General features: G+C 61.1%; 1 protein-coding gene across 8 annotated transcripts in view; it reads right to left on the reverse strand.

Moving 5' to 3' along the window:
• The window catches only part of NOS3 (nitric oxide synthase 3), a 59,000-nt gene extending 46,856 nt beyond the window's left edge, over positions 1-12,144 (reverse strand). Inside the window, exons 1-3 of one of the 8 annotated variants that reach the window (XM_065586476.1) lie at positions 11,730-11,987; positions 10,805-10,907; positions 2,675-2,823 (exon numbers count right to left, since the gene is read on the reverse strand). In XM_065586476.1, the coding sequence (XP_065442548.1) occupies positions 2,675-2,823; positions 10,805-10,907; positions 11,730-11,842 (365 nt within the window). In that variant the 5' untranslated portion in view covers positions 11,843-11,987. Of the gene's footprint in view, positions 1-2,674; positions 2,824-10,804; positions 10,908-11,729 lie in introns of all 8 variants that reach the window. The other 7 variants (XM_065586478.1, XM_065586479.1, XM_065586480.1 and 4 more) reach the window with 7 other exon arrangements.
• Between the last annotated feature and the right edge of the window lie 1,787 nt (positions 12,145-13,931).

A 13,931-nucleotide genomic window follows, 5' to 3' on the forward strand; every position in this document is an offset into this window, starting at 1 on the left:
CGCTCGGCCGGGGGCCGGGGCCGGAGCCAGAGCCGGCGGTGCGGGGCCCAGAGCCGGCGGTGTTCGGCTGGGGGCCGGGCTGGGGCCGGCCAGGGGTGCTCGGCCAGGGGTGCTGGGCCGGGGCCGGGGCTGGTGGTGCTCGGGGCCAGGGTCGGGGGCCGGCGGTGCGGGGCCCGAGCCAAGCTGGGCAGGAGACGCCGGGGCCAGAACCGCGCCTCCTTGCGCCCCCCCGCCACAGCTTGCCTGCTGCTTCAGGCTTCCCGCGAATCAAATGTTCGCGGGAAGCAGGGGAAGGGGAGGGGCAGGGGGCGAAGCGTCCAGGGGAGGGGGCGGAGTTGGGCGGGGGCAGGAAGGGGCGGGGCTGGGGCAGGGGGCGGGGAAGGGGCGGAGTTGGGGCGGGGCCGGGGCTCGTGGAGTGTCCTCTTTTTGGACACTTAAAATATGGTAATCCTAGGGCTGGGGGGCGCGAGGAGGCAGTGGCCGGCTGGCTCAGGCCAAGAGGCTCTGGCCCCGGCGTCTCCCGCCCGGCTCGGCTCAGGCCCTGGGGCGCCGGCTCCCGGCCGAGCACCACCAGCCCGGCCCCCGGCCCCACACCGCCGGCCCTGCGGCCCGTGGCCGAGCACCGCCGGCCCCTCCCTCCCTATTTTCCCGGACATGTCCGGCTTTTGGGGATTTCCTCCCGGACGGGGATTTGAGGCCCAAAAAGCCGGACGTGTCTGGGAAAATCTGGACCTATGGTAACCCTAGACAATGGGCTGTGACCTGACCAGCCAGTTCCAGCCAGAGGGGAGCAAAGGACGGCTGAGAGAGGAAGAGAGGAGGCCCAGGCAACCTGTTTACCTGGAACAGAAGACAAAGGACAGAGGCGGGACTTGGGGGGCGGTGATAAAGGATGCCCAGCTGGAAGTGGGGAGTGACGTTATTGACATAATCTGGGACCGTGTAGATCATTGTTGCAACCAAGGTCCTGTAGTGGCACCAAATCTTGTATAAAGAGGGTCAAATGGGGTGTCTAAGACAAGGTTACGGTTTGCTGGTTATGGTTAGGCTCTCTGGGTGCATGGATCAGTTTTGTATTTAAAGTTACAAGATGGGCTCTAGAGTGTCTGTATTTCAAACTTGTGCTGTGCTTCTGCAGATAGACCTGGTGACTCAGCAAGGCAGGGCCAGGCCTAGGGACAGAACTCGGAGGTATTTCTATGCCATGTGCTGGGCAGCTTGTCTTTGGGACAAAGAAATCAGAGCCCACATGGCAAGAGACTATAAAAGGCTGCTGCATCTTCTCCATCTTGTCTTCAATCCTGCTTCTGACCTCTGGAGGGACTTTGCTACAAACTGAAGCTCTGAACAAAGGACTGATGACCCATCCCAGCGGGGGATGTTCCAGAGACTTGATTTGAACCTGCAGTTTATTCTATCGCTGCTGCAAGCCTGAACCAAGAACTTTGCCATTACTGTATGTAACTGATTCCATTTAACCAATTCTAACTCTCATCTCTATCCTTTTCCTTTTATGAATAAACCTTTCGATTTTAGATTCTAAAGGATTGGCAACAGTGTGATTTGTGGGTAAGATCTGAGTTGTATATTGACCTGGGTCTGGGGCTTGGTCCTTTGGGATCAGGAGAACCGTTTTTCTTTTACTGGGGTATTGGTTTTCATAACCATTTGTCCCCATAACGAGTGGCACTGGTGGTGATACTGGGAAACTGGAGTGTCTAAGGAGATTGCTTGTGAGACTTGTGGTTCGCCAGTGGGGTGAGACCGAAGTCCTCTTTGTCTCGCTGATTTGGTGCCTTAGAAGTAAAGGAAACCTTTACTGTGACTGCCCTGCTCTGAGCAATTTGTCCTGAATTGATATTCTCAGAAGTGTCCCGCCAGGGGGGCTTTGGGCTGGGGGGAGAGAGCAGGCAGAGCCCCCCTGGATGCGGGACAGATCTAGGTGTGCTGTGCTGAGGGAGGCCAGGTCTGAGGCCTGGAGAGTTTCCCATACTGGGTTCAGATGCTCAATAAACCCTCCTGCTTTACGCTGGCTGAGAGTCGCTCTGGTTTAGAGACTGGGGGGGGGGGCATTGCTCCCTCTGGGGGTGGAGGCCCCGGGGGTCCAGAGCGAGGGGACTCCCTGAGGGGGCCCACGGCAGAGACAGACGTGCTCAGGCTCAGAGAGGTGCGGCTCCAGGAGGTGGAGGGGCCGGACCCCGAGAGAGAGTGGACCCCCGAGAAGGGCTGTCGCACTGAAGGGGGTTCCCCCCACGGACCGCACGGAGCTGAGAAAGCCCGAGTCCTGGGAGTCCGTGACCATTGTAAGTGGAGTCTCTGTGCCATGATCTAGGTCAGTGACGAGGATATTGAACAGAACCGGCCCCAGAACCGATCCTGCGGGATCCTTCTCCCATTTCAAATTCCCAACCAGCTCCTCCCTATTGTCCCAGTCGCAGGCCGAGCCGCCTCTCCTCAGGCGCCTTCTCCCCCCGCGGCAGGAAGCTGCCTCCGGCGCAGGATCTGGCCCCGCTGTGTCACTTCCCCAGCGGCGTCTGGGCAGCTGAATTCCGCCCCCGAGTCCTGGGCTTCGGAGGGGTTTGTTGGTTGTTTATGAAAAGCCCCCCCGCCCCCGCGCGCTGGGCTTCCCTTCTGGCCGTCTGGCAGTCCCTGCGGGGGGTGGGGGGGCACTCACCGCTTGATGGAGCTGTAGTACTGGTGGATGAAGTCCCGGGCCAGGGGCAGCAGCTTCTCCTTGGGTGGGGGCCCCTCGTCTGCCTGGCAAACCATCTGCTTGGGGAACATGAGGGAGCCCAGACACCGCTTCCCACTGCAGGGCAGCTCCTGGAGCACAGACAGACAGGCTATTGGAGTCAGACCCAGTAAGGACCCCAGCTCCGGTGCTGCAGGGCCCCTCTCCCCCCACCAGTACCCCGACCCACAGCCCCCTGCTAGCCCAGCCCTGGGATCCCCCCTCCACAGCCCTGCCGGTGCCCCTCACTCCCGACCCGCAGCCCCCTGCTAGCCCAGCCCTGGGCTCCCCCCTCCACAGCCCTGCCGGTGCCCCTCACTCCCGACCCGCAGCCCCCTGCTAGCCCAGCCCTGGGATCCCCCCTCCACAGCCCTGCCAGTGCCCCTCAGTCCTGACCCACAGCCCCCTGCTAGCCCAGCCGTGGGATCCCCCCATCCTTCTTCCCAATGCCTGTGAGGAGTGGGGAAGTTTTGTAATATGTTTATGTCCACCAGGCACGGCTACACTTTGGGTGGAAACAGTTGCCTCGCCATCACCCCACTCCTGAAAGGAGCAGCGAGGTGGGTCCTCCAGGCCTGCCTAGAGAGGCTGAACAGAAGCAGCCACTCAACATGCTCAGCAAAAGGGAGGTGCAGGGTGGGAGCAGGTCAGTCCCTGGCAGGGACCAGGGGGCGGGGCAGGGCAGGGCAGGAAGGGTCAGAGCAGGGTGGGACAAGGCAAGGAGGAGTGGGGCAGGACAGGTTAGTGCAAGGAGGGTAGCACCGACCCTGCAGATCCATGACAGCTGGTGGTAGCGGTGGGATGGTGACTCCACCAGGAGTACTTTGCAGCAGTAAACCAAGGGTAGTGAAAGGAAACAGCAAGACAATGGCGTGCAACCACCTCCCTACGGTCATCGCAATCCTGGACAGGGAGACAGCCAAGAGCTGGGAAGCTGAACAAGGCGCAGGTGAAGGCATGGCTGGAGACAGATGGCTGGTCCAAGAAGCCGGTTCCAGACCCAGCGGGGTTCCAAGAGGGTTTGGAAGCAGCAGAGGCAGCAGCAGGGTGTCCACGAGACCTGGTTCCCCGCCCAGCAGGGGGTCTTCCCGGCCAGGCTCCCCCTTGATGCTGGGAGTTGGAGCCGAGAGCAAAGCAGCTACTAGCGCACGAGAAGCAGCAACAACTGGAGCTGGAGAAGCCGAGGGGCAAGAGGCCCCACTAGGGGTATGTGGGGAAAGGCCCCAGTTTAACTGGGGGGGGGGCTACAGGTGCTGACCTCACTGCCTTTGGGAAGGCCTGGGATTTGAACCAGGCTGGCCTTGCAGACCGGCTCCGCTGTCTCACCCCCTCATTCGGCCCCATGGCCATAGAGGTGGGGCAGGGGGTTCGCCTCCCCGAATGGGGGGTGCACATGCCGCCCAGGCAGAGAGGCGCCCAGCCAGACGGAGGAGGTGGAGACAGGGGACTATGAACTGTTCACAAAGGCTCCAGGCCCCGGAGGCTCATGGGAAATGGTTTTGGGGGTGCAGAAGACCCCGGTGTGACTACATAGGAGCCGGCAGCCTGCTGGGCGGATCTCTCCGCAGATGGGGTGCGGGGTTTGTACAGTGAGATCTGTTCCCCTGGCTGAGCCTGGTCCCCATCTCAGTGAGACAACGGCAAATCCAGTCACCCGGACATGGACACCCGGCAACCCAGGGGGCTGAACACTCAGCCAAACATCTGTCAGCATCTAATCCCGGTGTGATGTTATTGACATAAACTGGGACCGTATAGATCATTGTTGCAACCAAGGTCCTGTAGTGGCACCCAAATCTTGTATAAAGGGGGTCAAATGGGGTGTCTAGGACAAGGTTATGGTTTACTGGTTATGATTATGCTGTCTATATGTGTGTATCAGTTTTGTAGTCAAAGTTATGAATATTGGCTCTATACTGTCTGTATGGCAAACTTATGCTATGCTTCTGGGTGACATCCCAGACAAGCTGAGATTAGCTCTGCCTAGCCTGCTTGATGGCCCATTAAGGACCATCAGCTATACAATGGACCCATTGAGAGAAGGCAGATACGCCTTGTAACTCAGCAAAGTATGCAGGGACTGGCCCATGTGACTCCAGACTCCATTTTGCTGTAATTTTGCACAGTAAGAACAAAGAGGTGTTCTTACACCTGGAAAAGACTATATAAGGCTGATGCCTCATCTCCATCTTGTCTTCTATCCTGCTTCTTACCTCTGGAGGAACTTTGCTACAAACTGAAGCTCTGAACAAAGGACTGAATGACCCATCCCAGCGGGGGATGTATTCCAGAGACTTGATTTGAACCTGCAGTTTATTCCATTGCTGCTGCAAGCCTGAACCAAGAACTTTGCCATTACTGTATGGAATTGATTCCATTTAACCAATTCTAACTCTCATCTCTATCTTTTTCCTTTTATGAATAAACCTTTAGATTTTAGATTCTAAAGAATTGGCAGCAACGTGATTTGTGGGTAAGATCTGATTTGTATATTGACCTGAGTCTGGGGCTTGGTCCTTTGGGATCAGGAGAACTTTTTTCTTTTACTGGGGTATTGGTTTTCATAACCATTTGTCCCCATAACGAGTGGCACTGGTGGTAATACTGGGAAACTGGAGTGTCTAAGGAGATTGCTTGTGAGACTTGCAGTTAGCCAGTGGGGTGAGACCGAAGTCTTAGTCTGGCTGGTTTGGTTTGCCTTAGAGGTGGAAAAACCCCAGCCTTGGGCTGTAACTGCCCTGTTTTAGCAATTTGTCCTGAGTTGGTGCTCTCAGTTGGGTTCCGCCAGAACCGCATTGTCACACCCGGGCTTCCTGCTGAACTGACATCTGGGTCCTTCCCCACTGTGACGTTATTGATATAATCTGGGACAATATAGATCATTGTTGCAACCAAGGTCCTGTAGTGGCACGCAAATCTTGTATAAAGGGGGTCAAATGGGGTGTCTAAGACAAGGTTATGGTTTACTGGTTATGATTATGCTGTCTATATGTGTGTATCACTTTTGTAGTTGAAGTTATGAATATTGGCTCTATACTGTCTATATTTCAAACTTATGCTATGCTTCTGGGTGACATCCCAGACAAACTGGGGTATTGGTTTTCATAACCATTTGTCCCCATAACGAGTGGCACTGGTGGGAATACTCGGAAACTGGAGTGTCTAAGGAGATTGCTTGTGAGACTTGCGGTTAGCCAGGGGGTGAGACCGAAGTCCTCTTAGTCTGGCTGGTTTGGTTTGCCTTAGAGGTGGAAAAAACCCCAGCCTTGGGCTGTAACTGCCCTATTTGAGCAATTTGTCCTGAGTTGGCACTCTCAGTTGGGTTCCGCCAGAACCGCATTGTCACACCCACTTACCCCACAGCAAGTCCTCTTGGCCTGCCTCTCCTCCAAGTCCAGTTCCTGTTCTCATTGCTCCGAGCGGTCACCTAGCCTCCGCTCCTCCAGCTCCAGCTCCTTCACTCTCAGCACCAGTTCCCATCTCTTCACATCCACTGGGGGGAACCCCGGTGGGAAGCCCCCCTCCTGGCTGGGGAACTGGGTCCCGGACCCCCTGCTGCTCCCCAGCTCTCCGGGCAGCCCGGGAGCCTGCTGGGATCTGGAACTTGCTCCTCCGACCGGTCACTCTCTACCAGCCGGGCAATCAGCTGCCCTGGGGTGACCCTCCCCACGCTCAGCCCTCTCCCCCTGCACAGACTTACCAGGTCCCTTGTAGGGAGCTGGTTCTAGGTCCTTTCCTTGCTGGTTCCTTCAATCCCCTCGTTTTATCGCTGGCAGATAGGAAAAGATTCCAGGGTGTGCGCAAGACCCCAGGTGTCCCCGACAAGGAGCTCACCACCCTGCTGGGAGAATACCCCCGCCTGTGGGGAAAGGGTGCGGGGCCACTACCGCAGAGGGCGTGGATCATCTGCCGGGATTGGAGCAGCTGTTTAACATCTGCCCTCCAGACTTTAAGATGTGGTTAGTGGACCAGGTGTGCTGGCAAACGAGCTTATAAACAACAGATCTGGCGTGGGGGGAGACCCAAGTCGGGGACTCAGAAGGGGAGTCACCCAGAGACCTCTCAGAGGTGGGACTCTAGGAAGCCCAATGTGGGGAGCCCATGAATGCTGGAGCAGGCAGCCCCTCCATGGGACCCGAGGGGTGGAGGGATGTAATTATTGTGGGCAAAAGGCACTAGGTGGTGCAGTGCCCACAGATAAAGGAGATCTTGGCCAGAGAGAACCCACAATACCGGCTCTCTCAGCTGTTTGTCTATCCCTCAGCTCTGTCCCTTTGGAGAAAGTGGTCACCCAGCCAGGTCCTGGGGCAGAACTGGCCAGGGAGGAGTGGCAGACAGGCTTCCACGCCAAGCCCAGCAGATAGGTCTGCTTGTACCCCCTGGATTCAGCCCCTCTGATCCCCCGTGGGAGCGGCAGGACGGGACCAGCTGGGAGATATTCATGGGGTGGAGACATTCTGGGACTGAGAACTCGGTGTGGTAGATGCTGAGGGACTGAGGGGGAAAGCTCCCAGATACACAGCCATTCGCCCTGCCCCCGCTCCGATCCCTGGGCAGACACGGGGGGGGTGGGGGGTGGAAGGGGGGCTGGTAGCTGGGGACTTGGGACAGGCTCCAGTAACCACCAAAGAGCTGACCCCAGAGACTGGAAGGCAGAGGGGGCTGGAGCTAGTGAACAGCTGAATGGCCCGGCCGGTGGGGCGGAGGGAATTTCCCCTGTGAAGTCCAGGTTACCTGCCTGTCTGTAGCCAGACCCCTGGGTGGACCCAGACCCAGTAGTGCTCAATGCATACCTAGCCCTGGGGGGTGGTGGTGGTCAGGCCCCTGGTTAAGGTCCTGTAGCGAAGATACATCTGAAATGGGGGGCCCAGAGAGGTTGGGCTGCACGACCTGCGGAGGTGCAAATGGGGGATGGATTGGAGACCTGGCCAGACAGCCCCTGGACCTTGGCTGTGGCTGAAGGGAGTGGGGTGGTGCTTGGCCTGGCACCGGCAATGGGTGGAACCTCCAATGGGGGGAGGCGATTACCAGGAACCGTGCTTAACAGGGCTGGGAACGAGGCTTTGTCCTGAGGTGGGGAAACTGAGGCACAGCCCGCGAGGGCTGGGCCCAAACCCAGCAGCTGAGCTCCAGACCGAGCAGCAGAAGAATCCCTCCTTGAAGAAGCTGAGGGCCCTTGTGGGCCCCAGTGTTGCAAGACCCTGGGGAAGAATGGCAGGGAAAGATCCCTGTAAGCAAAGGGATCTGGTCCTGGGAAAACTGAACCTTGCGGGATCAGGGGGCAGCTGGTGGTTGCCCAGAAGTACCATGTCCCTCCCTGTAAACATCAGGGGGCCAGTGGTGTATGGAAGGACAGTGAGAGTGGGAGGGGAATTGGGGGTGGAGTACGTCCCAGGGAAAGCTCACCGAGCCCATGGGCTTGGCCAGGAAGACCCTAGCCAGGGCCCAAGGGAAGCAGAGGGGCTGGTATGACAGCGTGCTGCCTCCTCTGGCACCGGGGACCAGGGCAGGGGTCTCGGCTCCATGCGAAGGGCGCCTGGGATGGGCCCTGTGAAATCATGAACCAGCAGAAGGAGGTGAGTCATGTCCTGGCGCAGCCCACTCAGGCGCATGTCCCATGTGGACACAAGAAGCCACACGTTGACAGGGAGCAGTGGGTGCTGGTTGTGTGTGGGCACGGGGAGGAGAAGGCGGGTGGGGGGGTCCCCCGTGGGTCTCTTCCCTGAGACAGGAGCCAGCCTCCCGCTGGAATCAAGCCCCCTCTGCCCAGCCAACCCCTGCCCGCAGCTGCCCCCCAGCCAGCCTGGGCTCACTAGTCTAGCTGTCCACGGGGAAGGGGAGACAACACCTCCCCCCACCAGGTGTTCCCCATTCCCAGTCACCAGGAAACAGCCCAGGCCCGGACGAGAGAGGTCAGAGACATGCTGGCTCTAGGGGAGGGCCAGCCACCCACCAGCCCTGGGCCTCTCCCGTGGGGCTGGTCCCCAAGGCCGGGTCCATCAGACTCTGTGCGGACTCTCGGAAGCGCAATGCCATCACTGTGTCCGATGCCTGCCCCATGCCTCGGCCTGACAAGATCCTAAACAAGTGACCTCACTCCAGGGACCTCACCAAAGGCTACTGGCTGGTACCTTGGCACCCAGATGCTGGGTTGGAATCGTCTCCCATCACCCCATGGGGCTTTTGGGGTTCCTGGTCCTGCCTGTCAGCCTCAAGGGGGCACCTGCCACCTCCCAGGGCCTGGGGGATCAGTTCCTGAGGGGGGTGGAGAGGTGTGCCCGGGAGAGTGTCTTCAGGCCAGCTGGGGAGAACCATGTCCCCCGTGAGGAGGAGCTGGGACACCAGGATGCTGGACAACTATAGAGACTGGAAGGGGAAGGTGGGGATGGCAGAGGCGTCGTATCTGGGCCACAAGGCGGGAAGCGTCCGTCTAAAGCCAGAGCCGGCCAAGGTGAGGGGGATCAGAGAGTGGCCCATTTCTCAAAGCAAGAAGCAGGCCCAGGTCTCTCATGGATGGCAGGTCTGTGTGAGAAGGGCGAGCCGGTCGGGGAAGTCTGGACCAGTGCCGGGCGCTCTGTGCACCGAAGGAGGCTCTAACCCAGGGGTAGACCCAGACTTGGAGAAGCTCAGACGCAGGGCGGGCTGCACCAACTGACAGGGGCTAATGCCCAGCCCTACGATGGGGTCTGATCCCCCAGGGTTATGAGATGGACGTGATCCATGTTGATAAAAGTTCAAACGTTCTAGCCAACGCTTTGTCCCGGAGTGGGGACCCTGAACTTCCCCAGGCACCGGCTGGAGTGACCCCACTCAGTTCAGACTGGAAGGGGGATGAAGTGGGGGATTTTCTTAGTGTTTTGCATGAATATGGTGTGTGCCTCAGTTTCCCGGTGTGCTGCGTGTGTGACGAAGGGGTGGGGGTGGGGCTCGTTGGTGTGACCTCGCCCAGCAGTCGGGACCCCGGACAACAGCTGGGAGATGGGGGACCTAGCAACCAGCTTGGCAATTAGCCGGTTCCGGCCAGTGGGAGGACAATGGGCTGCGGAGTGAGGACCCAGTGACTGAACCAGCCAGTTCCAGCCAGAGGACAGAAGCAGGAGAGGAGGCCCCGGTTTACAACCCTGTTTCCCTGGAGAGAAGACAATGGACAGAGGCAGGGCCTGGGGCCGGGGATCTCAGATGCCCAGCTGGGAAGCAGGGGGGCTCTGGGCTGGAGAGGGGGAGCAGGCAGGGCCCACCTGGATGCAGGGAGACTGGGATGTGCTGGGCTGCGGGAGGCCAAGCCTGAGGGTCAGAGAGTTTCCTGTGCTGTGTTCAACACTCATTAAACCCTCCTGTGTTACGCTGGCTGAGAGTTGCTCTGGGCTAGAGAACAGGGGGCATCGTCCCCTTCGGGGGGTGGGGAGATGGGGGGGCATCGCTCCCTCTGGGGGGGGAATCGGGGGGGTATTGCTCCCTCTGGGGGTGGGGAGATCGGGGGGGGTATCGCTGCCTCTGGGGATGGGAGCACTGGGGGCCCACGGCAGAGCCAGGCTGCTGGAGGCTCAGAGGTGCAGGCCCAGGAGGCCGAGGGGCTTAACCCCGAGAGAGAGCGGCCCCCCGAGAAGGGCTGTTGCCCTGACGGGGTTTCCCCCGGGGACCGCACGGAGCCGAGAGAGCCGAGTCCTGGGAGTCCGGGACAGGGCGGGCAGAGGACCCGCGAGGACATGGCGTGTCAGCCGCTCCTGAGGGAGACAATTCCCGACTGTGCGCCCAGGGTCGTGGAAGAGCTGGAGCAGGACAATGGGGTCGGGAACGAGGGGCCAGGCCCAGCGGGGCCCAGGCCAGGGGCAGCCTCCAGGCCAGCCGCCCGTCTCAGGCGCTGCAGGGGCTCTGGCTGGACGCACCCAGCTGAGCTCTGGTCAGGCCCCCGAGGTTTACAGCCCCCCGAAATGCAGGGAGCCAGAGGCTTGGACTCCCCCCAGCAGCCTGGCATCCAGCCGATGGGTGACAGCTCCTCAAGCACACCTGCACCCCCTCCCACGGGCCTGGGTCCCATCCCCCACCCCACGTGCCCCACGGCGCCGCCCTCACCTGCGTGGCCTGGGCGCTGAGCGTGTCGTAGGCGATGGTACCTGCTTCCCAGTTCTTGATCCGTGAGTATCTCGGGGGCTCAATGGGGCGGACGGGCACAGAGCTGGGGGCAGTAGAGGGGGGGCACAGTCAGCGAGGGGACCCTGTGTGAGAGCATCACCCCCAGCAGCGCCCCTCCTGCCCCCCAGCAGCGCCCCTCCTGCCCCTCTCTTCCTACCCCCCTTCCTGTCCCCCCAGCAGCGCCCCTCCTGTCCCCAGCAGCGCCCCTCCTGCCCCTCTCTTCCTACCCCCCTTCCTGTCCCCCCAGCAGCGCCCCTCCTGTCCCCAGCAGCGCCCCTCCTGCCCCTCTCTTCCTACCCCCCTTCCTGTCCCCCCAGCAGCGCCCCTCCTGTCCCCAGCAGCGCCCCTCCTGCCCCCCTCTTACTACCCCCCCCGGCCCCCAGCAGCTCCCCTCCTGTCCCCCCCAGCAGTGCTCCTCCTGCCCCCAGCAGCGTCCCTCCTGCCCCTCTCTTCCTACCCCCTCCTCCTGCCCCCCCAGCAGTGCCCCTCCTGCCCCCCCAGCAGCTCCCCTCCCTCTAGGGGGTCAGTGGGGGCACTGTTGGGGGAGGGGAGGTCAGTGGGGGTGCCGTCGGAGAGGGACTCGGGGTCACTGGAGGTTCTGTCTCTCACACCCATCTCTCGGGGACCCTTTTCCGGTCTCCGTCACGCAGCGTCTGGGCATCTCCCTGATAATCGGGTGTCTGCTCCTCGGGGGGCAGGGGGCAGGGCTGGGCCGTCACCCCCGGCCCAGGGTCCCGTGGGGAGCATGTGGCAGAGCAGGAACTGGAGCCCATCCCCCGTGACTGCCAGCCCAATACCAGGGCCTGGGCGAATGGGGCTGTGGGCAGGGCAGGGCAGCTCACCCCGGTGTCCCCTCAGCCCTTACCTGGCCTTGGCGCAGCCGGCGCCGTCGTCGGGCACAGAGCCCCGTTGCCGGGAGCAGAGGCTGAGGGCACAGGTGCGGGCGGGCTCGTGCAGCACTCCCTGCAGGTTCCCCATTGCGCCTCGACTGAGCTCCGGGTCAACTGAGCTCCGGGCCGGGACCGGCAACAGTCACTTCCTCTGCAGGGGACGAACCGGGGACCTTTGAGTCACTTCCACGCCTCTGCCCGGCACACAATGGGGAGGGGTGGGCATGGAGCCAGGACTCCTGGGTTCTAGCCCCACCCTGGGGGCAGTGGGGGCTAGTGGTTAGAGCAGGAGGGTGTGGGGCATGGAGCCAGGACTCCTGGGTTCTAGCCCAGCCCTGGGAGCAGGGGGCTAGTGGTAAGAGTGGGGGTGGGGCAGCAGACAGGACTCCTGGGTTCTCTCCCAGCTCTACACCTGATTTCTCATCTGTGCGGCAGATTAGCTGGTCCCTGGGGCAGGGCGCGTATCAGCGCCCGCCCTGCACTGCTCCGTGAGGCCGGGACACACGGGCTGGGCTTCCTCCCCTCCTGCAGTCCTGCTGGCGTTGGCAGCTGATTCGGAGCCAGGTTGTCCCCCTGGGGCTGAGGTGTCAGGAAAGCCCAGGGCCCCGCAGCCAGCGTGGGCCGGCTGAACGCTGTACGCGTGCCCCAGGAAGGGACCAAGCCAGCAGCAGCCACACACCCTGTGTCCAGCCCCAAGCCCCCCCAGCGCAGGGCAGTGCCGGCCCACGTCTGCAGATCCCACATGCCCCCGTGTCCAGCCCTGAACCCCCCCCAGCGCAGGGCAGTGCCGGCCCGTGTCTGCAGGCCCCACACACCCCCGTGTCCAGCCCCGAGCCCCCCCCAGCGCAGGGCAGTGCTGGCCCGTGTCTGCAGGCCCCACACCCCCCTGTGCCGAGCTCCAGCAGTGCCAGCCCATGTCTGCAGGTCCCCCCCTGGACCCCGTGTCCAGCCCCGAGCCCCCACAGCGCAGGGCAGCACCAGTCCATGTCTGCAGACCCCACATCCCTGTGCCCAGCCCCGAACCCTGGCAGTGCCGGCCCGTGTCTGCAGGCCCCCCTCCCCACCCCCAATGCCCAGCCCCGAGCCCCCCCAGTGCAGGGCAGTGCCGGCCCATGGTGCCTAGCCTTGAGCCCCCGGCCCCAGCACAGGGCATTGCCAGCTCATGTCTGTACACCCCACACACACCCTGCGCCCGGCTCTAAGCCCCTGGTCCCAGCACAGGGCAGCGCCGGCCCGTGTCTGCAGGCCCCACACAGCCCAAACCTGGGGCTGGGGCGACTGGCTTGAATCCCCAGGGGCTGCCTGGTGGCTGTAGGGCCTGGCCCCGGAGCCCCGAGGGGCTGCCTGAGACTGGTGGGGGGTTCCCAGCCACATGGCTGCTGCCCGGCTGCCCCTTCCACAGAGCCCTACTGGGCTCTGCCAGGCACGAGTCTTAGAATCACAGAATATCAGGGTTGGAAGGGACCTCAGGAGGTCATCACACTACAAAAAGGATGTGGAAAAATTGGAAAGAGTCCAGCGGAGGGCAACAAAAATGATTAGGGGGCTGGAGCACATGACTTATGAGGAGAGGCTGAGGGAACTGGGATTGTTTAGTCTCCAGAAGAGAAGAGTGAGGGGGGATTTGATAGCAGCCTTCAACTACCTGAAGGGGGGTTCCAAAGAGGATGGAGCTCGGCTGTTCTCAGTGGTGGCAGATGACAGAACAAGGAGCAATGGTCTCAAGTTGCAGTGGGGGAGGTCCAGGTTGGATATCAGGAAAAAATATTTCACTAGGAGGGTGGTGAAGCACTGGAATGGGTTCCCTAGGGAGGTGGTGGAGTCTCCTTCCTTGGAGGTTTTTAAGGCCGGCTTGACAAAGCCCTGGCTGGGATGATTTAGCTGGGAATTGGTCCTGCTTTGAGCAGGGGGTTGGACTAGATGACCTCTTGAGGTCCCTTCCAACTCTGATATTCTATGATTCTATGATCTAGTCCAACCCCTGCTCAAAGCAGGACCAATCCTCAATTGTCCAATCCCCATTGTCTTCTCTCCAGGAAAACAGGGTCGCCTGGGCCTCCTCTCCTCTCTTCTGTCCTGTGGCCCCTCTGGCTGGAACCGGCTGGTCAGGTCACCGGGGTCCTCTCTTCACAGCCCATTGTCCTCCCACTGGCCAGAACCGGCTGTGACTCCCGAGC

The sequence above is a fragment of the Chrysemys picta genome, chromosome 2, assembly GCF_011386835.1.
Source record: "Chrysemys picta bellii isolate R12L10 chromosome 2, ASM1138683v2, whole genome shotgun sequence".
Lineage (NCBI taxonomy): Eukaryota > Metazoa > Chordata > Testudines > Emydidae > Chrysemys > Chrysemys picta.